The sequence below is a fragment of the Thalassophryne amazonica genome, chromosome 12, assembly GCF_902500255.1.
Source record: "Thalassophryne amazonica chromosome 12, fThaAma1.1, whole genome shotgun sequence".
Taxonomy (NCBI): domain Eukaryota; kingdom Metazoa; phylum Chordata; class Actinopteri; order Batrachoidiformes; family Batrachoididae; genus Thalassophryne; species Thalassophryne amazonica.
The window spans coordinates 16,292,119-16,306,950 of NC_047114.1; the positions used below are offsets into that span (position 1 = coordinate 16,292,119).

At 40.2% G+C, this 14,832-nt stretch overlaps 1 protein-coding gene across 1 annotated transcript in view; it reads left to right on the top strand.

Annotated features, from left to right (window-relative positions):
* tgs1 (trimethylguanosine synthase 1) overlaps positions 1 to 14,832 on the top strand; it is a 56,337-nt gene that overhangs the window by 29,936 nt on the left and 11,569 nt on the right. The window contains exons 7-11 of the mRNA XM_034182356.1: positions 1,241 to 1,358; positions 5,658 to 5,744; positions 9,176 to 9,338; positions 9,490 to 9,871; positions 13,961 to 14,116. Coding sequence (XP_034038247.1) covers positions 1,241 to 1,358; positions 5,658 to 5,744; positions 9,176 to 9,338; positions 9,490 to 9,871; positions 13,961 to 14,116 — 906 coding nt within the window. The remainder of the gene's footprint in view (positions 1 to 1,240; positions 1,359 to 5,657; positions 5,745 to 9,175; positions 9,339 to 9,489; positions 9,872 to 13,960; positions 14,117 to 14,832) is intronic.

Consider the following 14,832-nt stretch of genomic DNA (forward strand, 5'->3'; position numbering starts at 1 on the left):
AGGTGTTCCACCTGATGCATGTGCCTGATGTTTGGGAAAATGAGTGAGATGAGAGCCGCGTGGAGCCACACATCTGGCTCTCTCCATCTCCTCTTCCTCTCTACGCTACTCCATGGCACAGAGCCCAACTAAGCATGCAGTCACAAAGTTCTTCTGCTGTGGATTTTGAGGAGCAAACTGGAGCGATCTGAATTGTTCAGCAACTGACGGTTGGATGAATATGGGTGTGTGTGTGTGGAGACATTTCGCCTCATTCACAGCGTGACAGAACATAACGATGCACTGTTGTGCTTGAAAGTGCGCAACAGGGTGGAACATTATTCTTGACCGTGCGTAATGGTTCCTGATAATTCTCCAGCAGCACGTGCCATTAATTGTAATGCGTGGTAACAGGTTGCAGCAGTTCCTGAGAACACCTGGTGCCTCTGCCTCAAATCATCACATTCGTGATCAGCGGCCAAGAATGTATACTTTGTGGCATTCGTGATTTGCCATCGTTATGTGTAAATGCAGCATTATCAGTGATTTTTTTTGCTGTCCCTCACAGCCTTTTTGTGGACAGTGTTCTTGCCTGTGAGTGTTAATGTACATATTTGCAGTACTGGCTGAGGTGACCTGACCCCCACCCCCAAATTCAATCAATACAGATCTAATCTTTACTGAGAAGTGTCTGTTTTTCATACCTCTGTGTACTGTGGATGCATGATACAGAGAACAATGTCAAAACACACAATAAACTGCTGGATAACGTGAAAACAATATTTGATTAGATAAATTGAAGAGAAAATGTCCAGTCAAATACAACCAAAGTTATTCATTCATTCAATTATTCATTCATTTTCTATGCCTTCTTACTCAAATTAAGAGTCACTGGGGAACTGGAGCGTGTTGGCAGGGTTTGTGCACTATGAGCACGGTGTCTAGTTTATTATTTATTTGTTTATTAATACATCATATTTGTCAGTTCCCTGTTGGGCTCTTTCGTACAGAGGATAATTAAATGTTTAATTCAGATATTTCTTTACCAAAGATTTACTACTGTCAATATCAAACACATGCAATAAACGTGTGATCTTGCTCATAGTTCTCCAATTAATTTTGCAAAAATGTTTAATCTGACTCAAAATCCACAGAGGCACAGTAAAAAGAGACTGGATCAGAACCGAGAGCTTCAACAGAATGACTGAGACTTCCATCTTCTTGTTCTTGTTTTGTGTCATCTGTGTGTCTGTGGGCTCAGATCATCAGTGGAGCGGTAACAATGTGGACAGACTGTCTGACAATAACATGTCAAGTCGAGAAGATGACAGTGATGATGAAAAAGCTCCAGGAAGAGGATCGGCTAAAGTCAAACGCAGGTGAATGTTGAATATTTCTGGAACTGTATGAATTGTTACATACATAAGGTATTATATAAATAAAGTTAAAAAAATTGTGATCTTGCAGCCACTGTTGAACACAGAACTGACAGAATCCATATTCAACATCCATAATCCAACATATCCAGTTGAGTTAGTTAGCTGAACTCTATTATCATTTAACTTTAAATTCACTTTGCCACACTTGAGGCCATAAGTTTACATACAGTTGTGATGAAGACATTTGAAATTAATTTTCCCCAAGAGCACATATTCCACTTTTTTACAAATTATAATGTCTACTTTATTCCCAGATAAAGGTGTTTAATGACAAGATGGATTTATTTTAGTTTTTACTTTGTGTATGTGTACTTTTCAGCGCACATACACCGAACATGGAAGGTTCCACATAGTGATGGAGTTACTCTGAAAATCTTAAAAATGATAAAGTAACATAATTCAGGGTTATCTGGAGAACCGTATTTACTGAATGTATTTGTTTGAGATTAAAGCTTTCTTTGGGATAATAGTGCTAAAACCTGACATGCTAAATTTGTCATAATGCATATTTAGTGTTCCCCCTCTGTTTCAGAAGATCTGATTTTTTTTTTTTTTTTTTTTTTTTTCACATTTTGAAAATGATGACAAACTTTACGTCACTCCTGGTCTTAAACAGAGAAAACTATCATCTTAATTCCCTTTCAAACTGGGGTTGGTAATCCGGCTAGGATTTTTTCTGAATCTGAATGATGCCATCAGATTTAAATCCACATTATGAGGTGAGAGCCACATTTGAGGCGGATTCACCAAGGTCTGATTGCAAATGTGGCTAGAATTCAGGTAGCTCAGGGATTGACAGTAAATCCTTCAATACATTCGTGCACCCACAGCAATCCACTCACTGTGGAGACATTTAGTATGGCTGCAACAGCAGGGGCAACTAACAGCCTTCTTTCTCTGCGGTGCCTTCTCTCTAAGAGAATCCATCAGGTGCGTTCCCTACAAACGTGTCATGCACCACGTTCTCATCTCCATATCCCGGAAATTCTTACCAAATGCTTACTGGATCCTTTGATGAAATGGCAAACAATCTGGATTGAGCCGGATTGAGTTTGGGCACCTGTGTAAGATGAGTTGGATTTGAAAAACAGGTCGGAACGCTATCCCGGCTATAAGTAATCCACGTTGAGTCTGGCTCCAGCCAGATTGCCAACCCCATCCTGAACAGGGTCTTAAAAGTTCTCAGGATTAACATCAAGAATTTGCATGTGGGGCACTTCATGAAAAAGGGGTCACCAATATGTGACATGAGGGTTCATTTTAAAATATACAGACCATGGGGAATACATAAAATTCACTATTGAGATAAGTCATAGATGTACTTTTTTTTTTTTTTTTGATGGGCTTGCGGGAAGCCTTAGAGTGCTATTTTTTGGCAGCTGACTCGAGCGTAACTGATTTCACATACAGTCGAACCTGGATGTGAAACAAACATAAAGCGAGTAATTGATGACTGTTACTTTATTGTTCACTACATTCGATCTCCCCATGGGTTTAAGGCTCTCAAGAGTGGTGCTTTCAAGCAACACAGCTGGAGTTTATTTATTGATAAATTAGCACTTACGGAACATGGGTTTTAAATGTAACAGACCAGGACACTACAGGTTACATTCAAACACCACATTTTGACATGCTATCTGCAGCTGTACCAAGTGATTAAGACACTGGTCTATGGGGGAAAATTAATTTTACCGTGTGCCCTTCAAATCAGAAGTAAATTCAGATAAATTAGTTGAAGTGATTTTGTTTATTTTTACCAAAATAATACTTAGGTGCTGTATGTCATAAATTTGGTGGGCTTTGGTGTCCCCCTCTTCAGATAAAAACTCAAAAAGAAAAATTCCAAGATAATTATGTCCTCTAGTGTTATCACAGTTATTGAATCAGTATATATACAGACAGTCATTTTATATTTTTTCCCTGCACATAGGGCTGTTCTGTTTTTACTGACCAGTAATGTTGGCTTGAGTAATGGTGACCCATATGCATCTTAGGGGTGTCACACATCACAAAACCCCATGGTTTGGATCGTATCACGGTTTTTATGTCCACGGATTAGCTCATTTTTAGATGAGCAAATAGATAAATACTACTTGCCTTCCATTTTTTGAAAGACTTAATGAGCACTAAAAATTATATTTTAAAATAAAATACTTGTTATATTATGTTGCAAGATGAACAGTATGAGTAAATAAAAAATAGCCTGTGTACAATTATGAAAAGTAAAAGAAATAAGAAAGAATGGTTGCAGCCCTGTCCTAAGTTTTATCATTTCTAATTTTTTTTCAAAAAGATGAGAATGTCAACATTGTCTGGTGAGAGAGGAACAGTGATAACTTTATAACTCTTTCTGGATAAATACAATTGTTCCTACCCCACTGGTCATCCAGATGCTTGGAAAAAGTTGGAGTACTTGTTATTTTCCAGAGCTGTCTACTTTCAGCTGGAATCTAAGAACCAAGTTCTGTTCATGGGTGATCTTTTTTTTTTTATTTTTTTAGACTATTGTCTGCAGATGATGATCAAGGTATTATTTGAAGTACCTGTATAAGATATTGTGTATGTGTACCAGTAATCCTCGTCCCCCATATTTTTGGACATATCAGCACTGGAAATGGCAAACTGTTAGTCTGTCGCTCCTGCAGCACCTCTGAGTTGAAAAACAGTTTGCATCCTCTCACTGTGTCTCACAGCACAGTGGCGACACAACAAATGGGCAGTACGTCTGCGGTGAGTTTACAAACATATTTAAACTTTTTCTTTCAAAGTCTGTATGCATCCTCTGGCTGTATTAGTGTGGCTAAAACAATCAGCATCTTAAAAACAGAGTGCAGCACATCTGCGGCAAGTAAAAAAAAACACTAATGCTTTTTTTCCCCACATACAATCAGTCTGTTTCTGAGGGTGGCACAAGATAAAAGCACTGATAATACTTTCTTCCCTGTCAATCAAGTCGTGTTTTCCATGTAAATACACAAGTTGTACATTCTTCCTGCTAACTGTTCAAACAGGGGCTCATCCAGACAGAAAATGATGAACAGCCCCCCACACAGGCTTTGAGTAAAAGTCCACTTTTGAAGACATTTTTACTACTACTACTAATAATAATGATAATAATAAAATAATATTTTGCAACTAAAATGCTAATCAGTATTTCTCCATGTCTAAGTTTTACTGCAATTTGAACAAAGTGCATACATTACTTAATTTACTTTTTCCTACTACTGCTTACTACTACGACTGCTTAATAATAATAATAATGAGCCACATAAATTACTATTACTTAATTTAGCTTTTCTGCATAAACTAAAGTGGGATGTAAAGTATTATCTTTTTTAAGCAATGTCTAAGTTTGGGCATAACTGGGTCTGTTTGGGTTCTAGCTTTAAAATCTAGCTTTACAGTCAGTTACAGTTAGAGAAGCCATAAATATGAAAATACTTAAGGCTCTTTGGGTTAGTAATCTCATCAAACAAACATGTAGACTGTGATGTCAATTTGCGATAAAGGCAAAGAAAAGGTGAAATGGTCGAAACAAAATACTACTACAACACACACTAAACAGTATAATTTAAATGTTAAAAAGATGGATTACACACTAACACTGTACACTATATTATTTAATGCATTTCAATAGTATTTATAGAAGCAGTATTAAACGCATAAATGTATTGTATTGTATCGCGTTTTGAGAGATGATATACAGTCGATATGGATGTTGTACCGATACGTAAGTTCTTAGGGATGGGGGTTGTTATTTGAGTTACTTGCGCCTTTTTATCCATGTGAACCATTCTGAACACACTTTTCTGACGTCTGACATCAACAGGATGTCTTTGCCAAGACAGCCACAAGTTGCTCTCTATAGATTCTGGAGGTGGTTGTGCCTAAAAATCCGAGTATATCTGCAGTTTCCCTGTCTGGCACCAGAAGTCACAGTCTCTTAAATCACCTTCCCCACCCCACCCCCTCTGCTGCTTGGTTTGAACTTCAGCAGATGCCCTTTACTGTGTCCCCATGCTTAAATGTGTTGCATTTTGCCAGATGATGGGATAATACACATTTGCTTTAATGAGTAGATGAAAAGCTACACTTAACGTAAGGGTGAGTGACTGTATAAAAGTCATGAAGCATTAATAATAATGACTTGCATTTATAGAGTGCCTTATTATTGCTAAGATACCCAAAGCGCTTACAAGTTGCATATTCATTCATTCATATTAATTTGTTTGTTTGCAGTCATGAGCTGGATATGGAGGAGAATCAGCATTTGATATCTGAGGAAGCTTGGAATAAACTTGGACTGAAACGCAGTTTGGATCCAAGGTAACTCTTTGGTTCTTCTTTCTCTTTCAGTCTGTTCTGTTCAGTCATCTGTTTTTTATATAATGGCTGAGTGGTTTCTTGTCATTTGATTGGTGCTTTGTATGTCATGTGACATGGATTATTCATCCCATTTGTGTTGCGTTGCATTTATCGTGCAATTTGGGTCCATTTACTGTGCAGATTTCGTTCCATACGCTTTGTACCATTGCACGCTGTGACCACAGCAAACTAGTGGGGGCAGAACAGCTGAACAGACAGTGACAGACAGTGATTTGAAGGAGCTAATTGGCAGTGCTAATCCTTCTAACACACACACTCACACACACACAAAAAAATCCACTACGCTGTAAGTCGTCTGGAGGCATGAAGAGCTGTTAGGATGAAGTTAGAATGTAAAGCTGGACTAATTTTCTGATGATGTTTTTCGCTGGGCTGAGGAAGTACACAAAGTCTTTTTTTGGAAGTACACAAAGTCAGTGCATAGTATCATGGACTAGATCGTCAGAATTATTTTTGAACTATCTAACTGTTATTCCAAGTTGACTGAGAACAATTTTGGACTCCTATTTAAAGTTCGTGTTGGACCGTTGACGTCAAAGCACCAGTGACAAACACCAAAATGTAACTTCCTTTTCTGTTGTTTATAAACTAATAAAATATTAAATGACAAGGATCTATTTTAGCCATTATATAAAACAAATAATGAATGTTTTTCATTCTTTCAATGGAACAAGAATTTAATTTGGTGAAAGCTGGAACATACCATTCACCTCAACTCAACCTTTATTACTAAAGCACGCTTAAAAAGAAAAGAAATAGTTTTTTAAAGAGGATTAAAAGTCTCTAGGGGAAGGATGATTGGAATATTTAAAGGGGGAGACTATTTCCAGAGTCTAGGTGCAGCCGCTGCAAAGGCTGTGTCACCTCTAGTCTTTAAGCTGGTTTTAGGCAGTTGGTTGGAAGACTTTAAGGCACTGGTTGGGGTGTAAGGAAAAAGAAGCTCTGAAAGATACACTGGGGCCAGGCCATTGAGGGCTTTAAAAACAAAAGTTTAAAATCGACATGGTAACTGACCGGAAGCCAGTGAGGAGTAGCCAAAACTGGCGTAATGTGGTCATACTTTTTCCATCCCAAAAGATGAGCAGCAGCGTTCTGAATAAGCTGAAGGCAGTTTAGAGAGGTCTGATCCAAGCCAACATACATTCCAGCTTTCACATCATAAAATATTCGTACCAGTGAACTCATTTTTATAACATGAATTTGCCAGAAGGTAGCTGGTGACCAAACGTGATGGGATTTTAGTGCAAACATACCACAAACATAGAATCAGTGCTAGGCGGTATAGCTGAAAGTTATATTACAGGAATGATATTTATATAATGGCTGAGTGGATCCTTGTCATTTGATTGGTGCTTTGTATGTCACATGACATGTATTATTTGTCCCATTTGTGTTGCATTGTTTAGAGTGCAGTTTGGTTCCATTTAGCGTGCAAATTTGGTTCCATACGTTTGGTACCATTGCACTCTGTGTGTGTGCACACACACACAGGAACGCACACACTCACGGGTGCACACACAAAACAAATCCACTGCGCTGTAAGCCGTCTGGAGGCATGAAGTGTTAGGAGGAAGTTAGAATGAAAGGCTGGACTAATTTCTGATGTGGTTTTTTTTTTTTTTTTTTTTTTTTTGGAGAAGTACACCCGCGCACAAGCAGTGTCCCACTTGTGTGACCACGCGCACCAGCTCCATGAATCCTACATCTGAGGGAGCCTGTCTCAGTTTCCCATACCTCGTCCTCATGTCGGCGTACCACATTTTGAGCTGGTCCATGCCTTTGTCCATGTCCCTGGCCTCCTTCTCCCACAGCGCGTCCTTCAGGCAACTTCCTGATGTAGTGCAGGTGTTTCTTGTTCAGGATGCACTCCTGCTCGGGGACCTGGAGCCAGTCCACTATGTCCTGCTCCTCAGTGAACTCAGCTGTGGCCATCACCCGCCTGCGCTTCTGTGGACACGTCTGCGTCACTGGGAGGGTCCTCGGTGTCAGTGGTGCTGATGTGGTCTGGTGGTGACTCCAGGACGTGGGGGCCGAGGGTGGCAGCGATCCGGGGGGGCGGGTTGATGTGGAAACAGCTTCTGTCTGTGGTGATGGAGGTGGTTTCTGGTGCAGTCCAGGCACGGGCTCTGCAGGGCCTTGCTGCGCCACGGCGCTGTCCATGGCTGTAGACTGTGGTGACATTCCTAAACTTTGCTGTCGTCTTTCTAGGCAGCATGGTAACGTTGAATGGATGTTTTGTCTTCAGTGTGTGTGGTATCACTCATCTTGTGTGACACTGTATAGCACAGGATCATGCAATAGTCAGTGTGTAGACTGGTTTGCGCGCCAGCTGCCCGCCTCCTTATGCTATCCGGTGTTGCAGTCAGTTTGATCTGACCACATTTGACGCCCACTCAGGACATTCTGGTCACATTCATGTTGAATGCGAGTGCCATCTGGGACATTGGGGCATAGGGGCATTCCAAGCGCATCCCACCTCATTTGTGCCACATTCTGGGCATTCCAGCAACTTTGGCTGTCACTCGATCCCGTTCAGATTGTTTCAAATGCTGTTGGGATGCCATACGAATGTTTAGATTGCGGTCAGAATGCACTTCAACCGCTGTTCAGTATTTTTACACCTCGACTGCACCTCGAATGTTTTTAACATGAGCTAAACATTCGGGCCGGTTGCACGAATATGTTTGACTGTTTGGAATGCACTCAGAATGCAGTCGGAGATTTTGGAATTCACCTCGACTGTTCCAGAATGTTCCGACGGCATTCGGGCTTATTCGGCCTCTAGTGTGATGGCGGTATTACTCATTAAGTTGTTGTTAATGATTGTCTTTATTATTGGTACAATATCTCAGAATAACTAACTTGTTCTGATATCAATTCGTAGATGGATGTAGGCTATATGACTGCGGTAACTTGTTCTTATGGCGGTATAATAAAAATGTTCTACCTCATGAAAAAATAATTTAGTCAAAATTTAATGAATTTTGATTAATGTTTAACGAGTCCACATCGAGATTGAAACATGGAAAATAATAATCTCAAGGAAAAAGAAAAAAGTAATTTAAAATTTCACAAATATATTCCACGTTCACACTTTCTAGAACAATGCATATGACAAAATAAAAAGGAAAGTTAAAAAGTAAAACTTTGAAGTTTTCAGGAAAAGTTACTAGAGTTTTTATCTGATGGTCTATTTCCAAAATGAACTAATCATGGGTAACCATAAAATCCAGAAAGCCGTTCTGTTCACATGCGTATGGACTGTTCAGTTAGCTTTGCTAATGGATGGTAAAAAAAAAATGCATCATTGTGTGGTCATCTGCATAACCATTTGTTCTGAAAAAGCTTTTATACTTGTGTTTTTCTCCCAGTCTTGACCGTGTGTTCACCTTTAAAGTCAGTCCTGGCCACAAACATCATCATCAGAGGTGGACAAAAAGAGCATCGAAGTGCACCAATAAACACACAAGGTTTACAGAGAAGGAGGACGGCAGAGGAAACGCACAGCCACAGATCAGCTCCACCCTCCTCAAGGTACTGAATGCAGTCTGCTGGACCACCTGCCATGTCCTAGAACCAGGCAGGCGGTCTCATCCCGTTCTAGTATCCACCTTTAACACTGTGATGGGAAATAGCAAACACACACATACCTGAAAGAAGTATTAAAGATCCGTTTGTTTCTCAGGTACAAAACTTCCTTCAGAAGGTACAGACAGAGACGCAAATATTTCTGAGTGACCAGGAGGACACGGGAAGAGTCAGCAAGCAAGAGCCCAAAGACAAACCTCCAATATTAGAAGAAGAGGAGGAGGAGGAGAAAAAGGAGCAGATGATCAACTATTCTGTGAACACCAGTGGAGAAAGAGAAGATGATGAGAATCCTTTGTCAGAAAGGACAAGCTGCCCTCTGTTCACCAACATCAGCTCTGTTAATGCTGGTGTTATTATTAGTCAGGATAAAGAAGAAGAGGAGGAGGAGGTGGAGGAGGAAGAGCAGTCTACTAGAAAGCTAGAATGTCTTGAAATTCCTGACTTTCTCTTACCTGGTGCTCCTGAATGCAGCAGTGGTAAGTGTTCTCCTGTATCTGTACTGCTTCTGATAGCTGTTGGGGAATTAAAACATTATTGCAATCATAATTTCCAAAATAATATTGTTTTTACAGTGTGCGCTTGTTTCCAGGATGGAAGATTCCTGGTTCAAGCCACCATGCCCATTCTCCATGTAATATGGAGATGTGTCAGGAAGGGCATCCAGTGTAAAACTTGTGCCAAATCAACATGCATTTCCACCTCGGATCTGTTGTGGTGGCCCCGAGTGGAAAAACAAGGGTGAAGCTAAAGGGACTTGTGTTATTGTCAGTGCAATAACTTGAGAAGTGAAAAACAGATTGGGCTGTTTTCTGAGCTTTAGAACATGCGTCTCCAAACATTGATTCTACAGAGCACCTGCTCTGCATGTTTCCTAACTTCCCTCTGCGCCACTCAAGTAATTAAGCAGTCAAGCGCCGGGAACCACCAACTTTAAAAAAAAATCAGATGTGAGCAGAGCAGGTAGACACCAAAAACATGTGGAGCAGGTGCTGTCCATGATCAAGGTTGGACACCACTGGTAGCAGTTGCTGCACACATCCAAACATTCAGAATCTACATCACAAACTCTTCTTCTGTTCCTCCTCCTGCTCCCGTTGGATGGCACCACAGCAGGTGATCTGTTTCGGTCTCTCTCCGTCTCCCTTCCACATCCATTAACAAATCCAGGATGGAAATTTGGTTTATGATCGGCATGTTTGGTTTGGCAAAATTTATGCCAGATGCCCTTCCTGACACAACCCTCCTCATTTACCCGGGCTTGGGACTAGCACTCAGAATGCGCTAGCTGTACACGCTATGTGGCCAAGTTGTCTGTCTTAAGCCCCGGTCACACGGCACTAACGAAGGACACCGAAGCCAAAAACGAAACAAGAAATCTGGACGTACATTGACTTTGGGAGACCTCGTTTAACCTTTGTCCAGCTTCGTTCCTGTAACTGGTGCATCGTCAGAATTTTCAAACTGTTGAAAAATGTGAACGAATCCCGAGGACAACTTCAATTCGTCCGTATTCCGTTTTGCTTTCTGTCTTGACGGTTCCTCATCGTTTGTGTAGTTCCCGTACCATCAGCGTTCTGTTTGACTGTTGTTCAACTTTGTCCAACCTCCCAAGTCTAACATCTTGCACGAACAGTAACGATATCTGAACGGATCAGTAACTAAAGATGAACGTGACTCGTCCATGTGTGGGACAAAAGCAAAGTTGTCATACAGAAACAATAGCGGCAAGAACGTATTATCAACTACTTTAACTACGCACTTTCCAACCCTTTGTGGCTGGAGAGGCTGTGTGCTCAGCCACAGACAGGTGTGTACCACAAACGGCTGTGCGCACATTCGCGTGCTGTCTGCGGCTGGAACGTGCATGCGTGTCCGCACATATTGTTTGTCTAAAGACAAACCTGTTGTCAAGACAACCAGATCTTGCACCTGCAGGTGCTGTGGAGAGTGCAGAAATGATCACAGGCTGGTGCTCGGTCTGATACCCGCTGTCACATCATCATGAATGTTTCGTTTTGATTTTGTTCAGAAGCGGCAAGATCGGCATTCTCGTTTTTCTTTTGTTAGTTTTGTTTTTGTTTCGTTCTTTATGTGCTCTAGACTTGCAGGCTTTTCGGTGAAGGGAGAAGTTCAGGATCATTCGTCCACTTTTTCTCGACGATTTGTGACTTTGTGACTTTTTTCTTTCATTCAGCGATTGCCGCGTGACTGGGCCCTTAATTTATTCACAGCATTTTCGAGGGTACTTATCTCAATTTTTTCCAAAGCATAGGAATCAATAAGGTTCCGGGTTCAAATCCCACCCCTGCCACATTTCTCCATGTAATGTGGAGTTGCGTCAGGAAGGGCATCCGGCGTAAAACTTGTGCCAATTCAACATGCAGATCCACCTTGGATTTGCTGTGGCAACCCCGAGTGCAAACAAGGGAGAAGCTGAAGGGACTTACTATAGGAATCAATAAGTTCATCCCCTCCCATCCGTTGTCATTAGTCAATAATAATAAATGTTATCTTGTAAATCATCAAATTAACATTTTTCCCTTTCCAACCTGGTCAACTTTGATGAAACAGATTTAAAAAAAATCAAAAAGATGGAGAGAGAAAAAAAGCATGTCTGTTTTGCTTGTGTAATATTCTGTCAACATGTCTGCCACCTGCTGGATGGTTAGTGGATGATAGCTTGATGGATGACCGACTATTTCCACACAGAAAAATGTGCTCATTGAAAGAAGTAAAGTGTTGTAATCTCATAGTTTAAAGTGTAGGTGACACGTAATTCCATGTTTTCATGAATATTTAAGACTAAAATTAAACAACAGTTTGAAATTTATCCTTTCCTGGTGCGCAGTCCTTGAAGAGATAAATATTCCGATTTTGAACTGCCCGCCACTAAAAACCAGGAACTTCCCGGCGTGCTGACATTGGACATGAAGGAGGAGGGAGTAGCGTTATTATCTTCATAGCCCCATTAATTTATGGATATTTACAGTCTACTGACAAATCAAATAAATTTTATTTATATAGCGCCAAATCACAACAAACAGGCGCTTGGGGCAACCCCGTTTCCACCGAGCAGTTCAGTTCAGAGTTGCACTGTGTTTTCGGTGTCAGGATGGTTAATTTTTGCCGGCAGAATGGCAGGTGGAACACATATTGACGAGCGCGTAAGCATGGCTTCTCCACTCGACATGGATACAAAACGGAGTTTTTTCAGATTATTTTATTGTTTTGTGGGTCATGGGATAATGCCATTGCATGCAGACTGAGATGTTATGAGCAGATGAGGCGCTGGGAGTGTTTTTTGTTTGTTTGTTTGTTTATTTATTTATTTGGCAGCGCAAAGCGGCTCATTAACAGAGAGAAACTGGATCAATCAGCCGAAATAACAGATTACAACTGATGCTGCTGGCACCAAAGTCCCCTCTGCCAAACAGATTTTTCTCATCCAAGACAGAAGGAATTAAATTATGTTGAGATGTTGTTTTGTAAAGGTGGATAAATTTAAAGATGATCTCACTGAAGTAGTCAGGTAAGACATTATTTACTCCTCCTGTGGATGGTTTTAATATTTACTAATGATGTGTTATGCTACTAATGTACAGTACATTAAATGCATTCAACAAGGAAACAGTATTTATTTTTTTAAAAAAAGCTGATATTTTCAGTCCCTCATGTCATTTTTTTAGATTTGAAATTGTTTCTAAGGGGGGAAAAAACCAACAAATTAAAAAATACACATTTCCTCATCACTTTGTTCTGATGTCAGATAGTAAAACTATTTTTATCAGTTGATTACGACCAAAGAGCTGGCAAAAAAAAAACAAAAAACAGTTTATCACCGCCACACATGCCGAAATCGCCTGCATTATTATTATTTTTTTTATAATCACCATTCTGTATTGTGATTCTGCCAGTATCGTCACTGTTGTCAGACTGAAGGCTTTCCTCCACAGTTTATTTTCATCTAAATAAGGCTCTAAACCATAAATGCTGCGTCCACTCAGCTGCTTCAGAAACACCTTCAGACTGGACTTGGGGAAAAAAAAAATCTCCACACTAGAAAATAAAAATCGTCTGAAAACAGCTCGACCTCCGCCGTGTTCACAATTGATTTGGGCTTGAATCAACGTGCCGTTCCAGTGATGACGTAGCAACAATAGGGCTGACCGGGGCTAAAATAGAGCGCAGGCTTCAGACAAGTGGAGTTTATCCTTCAACTGTGCACTTATCGACTTTTATTGTTCAGGATTTTTTAAAATGTCAACATTTTAAGGGATTATTTGTGCATATTTTTTGGTGTCACCTACACTTTAATAGTTGCGACACTCTAAAACTCAACATGGCCATAACTCCACACAAGCCAGTGGAAAGAATTTTATGGTTTTAGATGTGAAAGAAAACAACAATGTGCAAATGTCCCTGCTAATTGGCCTCTAGAATTTTCAGTGTGGTGAGAGAAAAGGTAATTTTAACATAACAAAATATGAGAAGGTGAAATGGCCTCAAGACTTTCTGAAAGTGTTTTTATACACTATGTGGTTAAAAACATGAACGTGTGTCTCTAGATCTGAATGTGAAGCATAAAGAAAAAAGAAAGAAGACGAGGGGAAGGAGACAGCAGATACCAGCTGAGATGGCAGCTGAACCCGAGCTGGAGAAGTACTGGGCTCAGCGCTACAGGCTCTTCTCTCGCTTTGATGAAGGGATCAAGCTGGACAGAGGTCAGTCTGCACTCAAGAGGAACATCTGCTTACAAACAATTTGGTTTCAGTTCAAAATGGCTCCAAATGAAAAGATCCGTCTCTGTGCCCAACCTGGACCATTCTGGCATTTTGTTCTGATTTTGTAAACTGAAAAACAGGATGCACCTACGGGCAGATCTTCAAAGTCTGCTTGAGTCCTGACTTTTCCTGAGCTTCAGAAATGTAAAGACCAAACAGAACCTCTGTCCACTATAACCCACTTTTATTTGTTTGTTTATTTATTATTTTTAAACCGCTTTTTTGTCTATATCACTTTAGTATGACTCACAGCTGACTCATATACCGTTAACAATATTATCAGTTATCAAGTTGTTCAACAATGAATATGGCTTTATACACCCTGAAGAAAACCATACAACATTTATCATTCATAGGTATAGGTGTATGGTTTTCTGATTTTATCATATACTTATAGATGATAAATGTTGTATGGTTTTCTGAAGGGTGTTAAAAGCCATATTCATTGGTGAAAAATGTGATAACGATTTTATCATACAGTGGTCCCTCGTTTATCACGGGAGTTACGTCCTAAAAATAACCTGCGATAGGCGAAATCCGCGAAGTAGTCAGCGTTATTTTTTACAATTATTATAGATGTTTTAAGTGGGTAAAAACCTTCACTACACACTTTATACACTTTTCTCAAACAGGCATTAACATTTACTCACTTTTAT